At 39.4% G+C, this 903-nt stretch overlaps 1 protein-coding gene across 1 annotated transcript in view; it reads left to right on the top strand.

Moving 5' to 3' along the window:
• The first annotated feature begins 678 nt into the window (after positions 1 to 678).
• Positions 679 to 903, top strand: part of LOC107559946 (leucine-rich repeat LGI family member 2-like) — a 7,475-nt gene continuing 7,250 nt past the window's right edge. Inside the window, exon 1 of the mRNA XM_016243976.1 lies at positions 679 to 902. Within this exon, the coding sequence (XP_016099462.1) occupies positions 736 to 902 (167 nt within the window). The 5' untranslated portion in view covers positions 679 to 735. The remainder of the gene's footprint in view (position 903) is intronic.

The following is a 903-nucleotide window of genomic DNA, read 5'->3' as shown; positions in this document are numbered from 1 at the left end:
TACTGCCCTAGTGACACCTTTTGTACCTTTTTTTCTGAGAGTGTGCAGTTCTCTAAATGCAGTCATTTATAATTAATAAAATAGACATAGCATGTAATATTTCTGAAGAGAGAGAAAAATACAGGTTGACAACACATATGACAGTACTTTTGTATTTTCATTGTTTTAAATAATACAAAAATAAAACAATGTATTTTAAACCATTTTAAAAGATCTTGTAATGTTCACGGTTGCATTTATACTCGCAATAAGTAGCTGTATTTCTGGCTATATTTGATTCAGACCGTAGCAAAAATATAGTCAGAAATATAACAGATTGTGCTTATGGTTGTAAGGTTATTGCCTTTTTTGGGGGGGAATGAACAGGTTCTGCCTCAAGATCCTGTTTAATGCAGGAAATGCATCAACACCGGAAAGAAAAACTGCACTGCATGTGATTTCATCTGGACTTTAATGATGCTCCTCCAAATCTACAAGAGAAAAGAAAAGTCTCTCCGTTCTCTAAAATGGAAGAGACATTTTCTTTATTTTTTATCAGAAGCAATGCATATATTTCAGGACTCCTGACTGCATATTTGCTACATAGTGCAGCTATAACAGCAATCATCTTCGAGGCTGTTCAACCAGCATCCACCGTTATTGGGCGCCCTAATAAATAAATAAATAAATGAGTCGCGAGAGGAGAGAGCTGCTGATGTCAGGAGCTTCAGTGCTGCATTTACTGCTGCAGAGAGGATGAGCATCTCCGGATTCACACATGCGAGCCTGACGAGCAACATGCGGACTGTCGCGGTTATATCGGCGCTGGTATTATCCCTGGCCTCGTTAGGCAACGCGGGGAAAAAGGTTTTTAAATGCCCTTCCTCGTGCAGCTGCTCCAAGGAGTCTATTATCTGCGTCGGG

This window comes from Sinocyclocheilus grahami, unplaced genomic scaffold, assembly GCF_001515645.1.
Source record: "Sinocyclocheilus grahami isolate Dianchi unplaced genomic scaffold, SAMN03320097.WGS_v1.1 scaffold706.1, whole genome shotgun sequence".
Taxonomy (NCBI): domain Eukaryota; kingdom Metazoa; phylum Chordata; class Actinopteri; order Cypriniformes; family Cyprinidae; genus Sinocyclocheilus; species Sinocyclocheilus grahami.
This window is presented reverse-complemented; position numbering and strand designations above follow the sequence as displayed.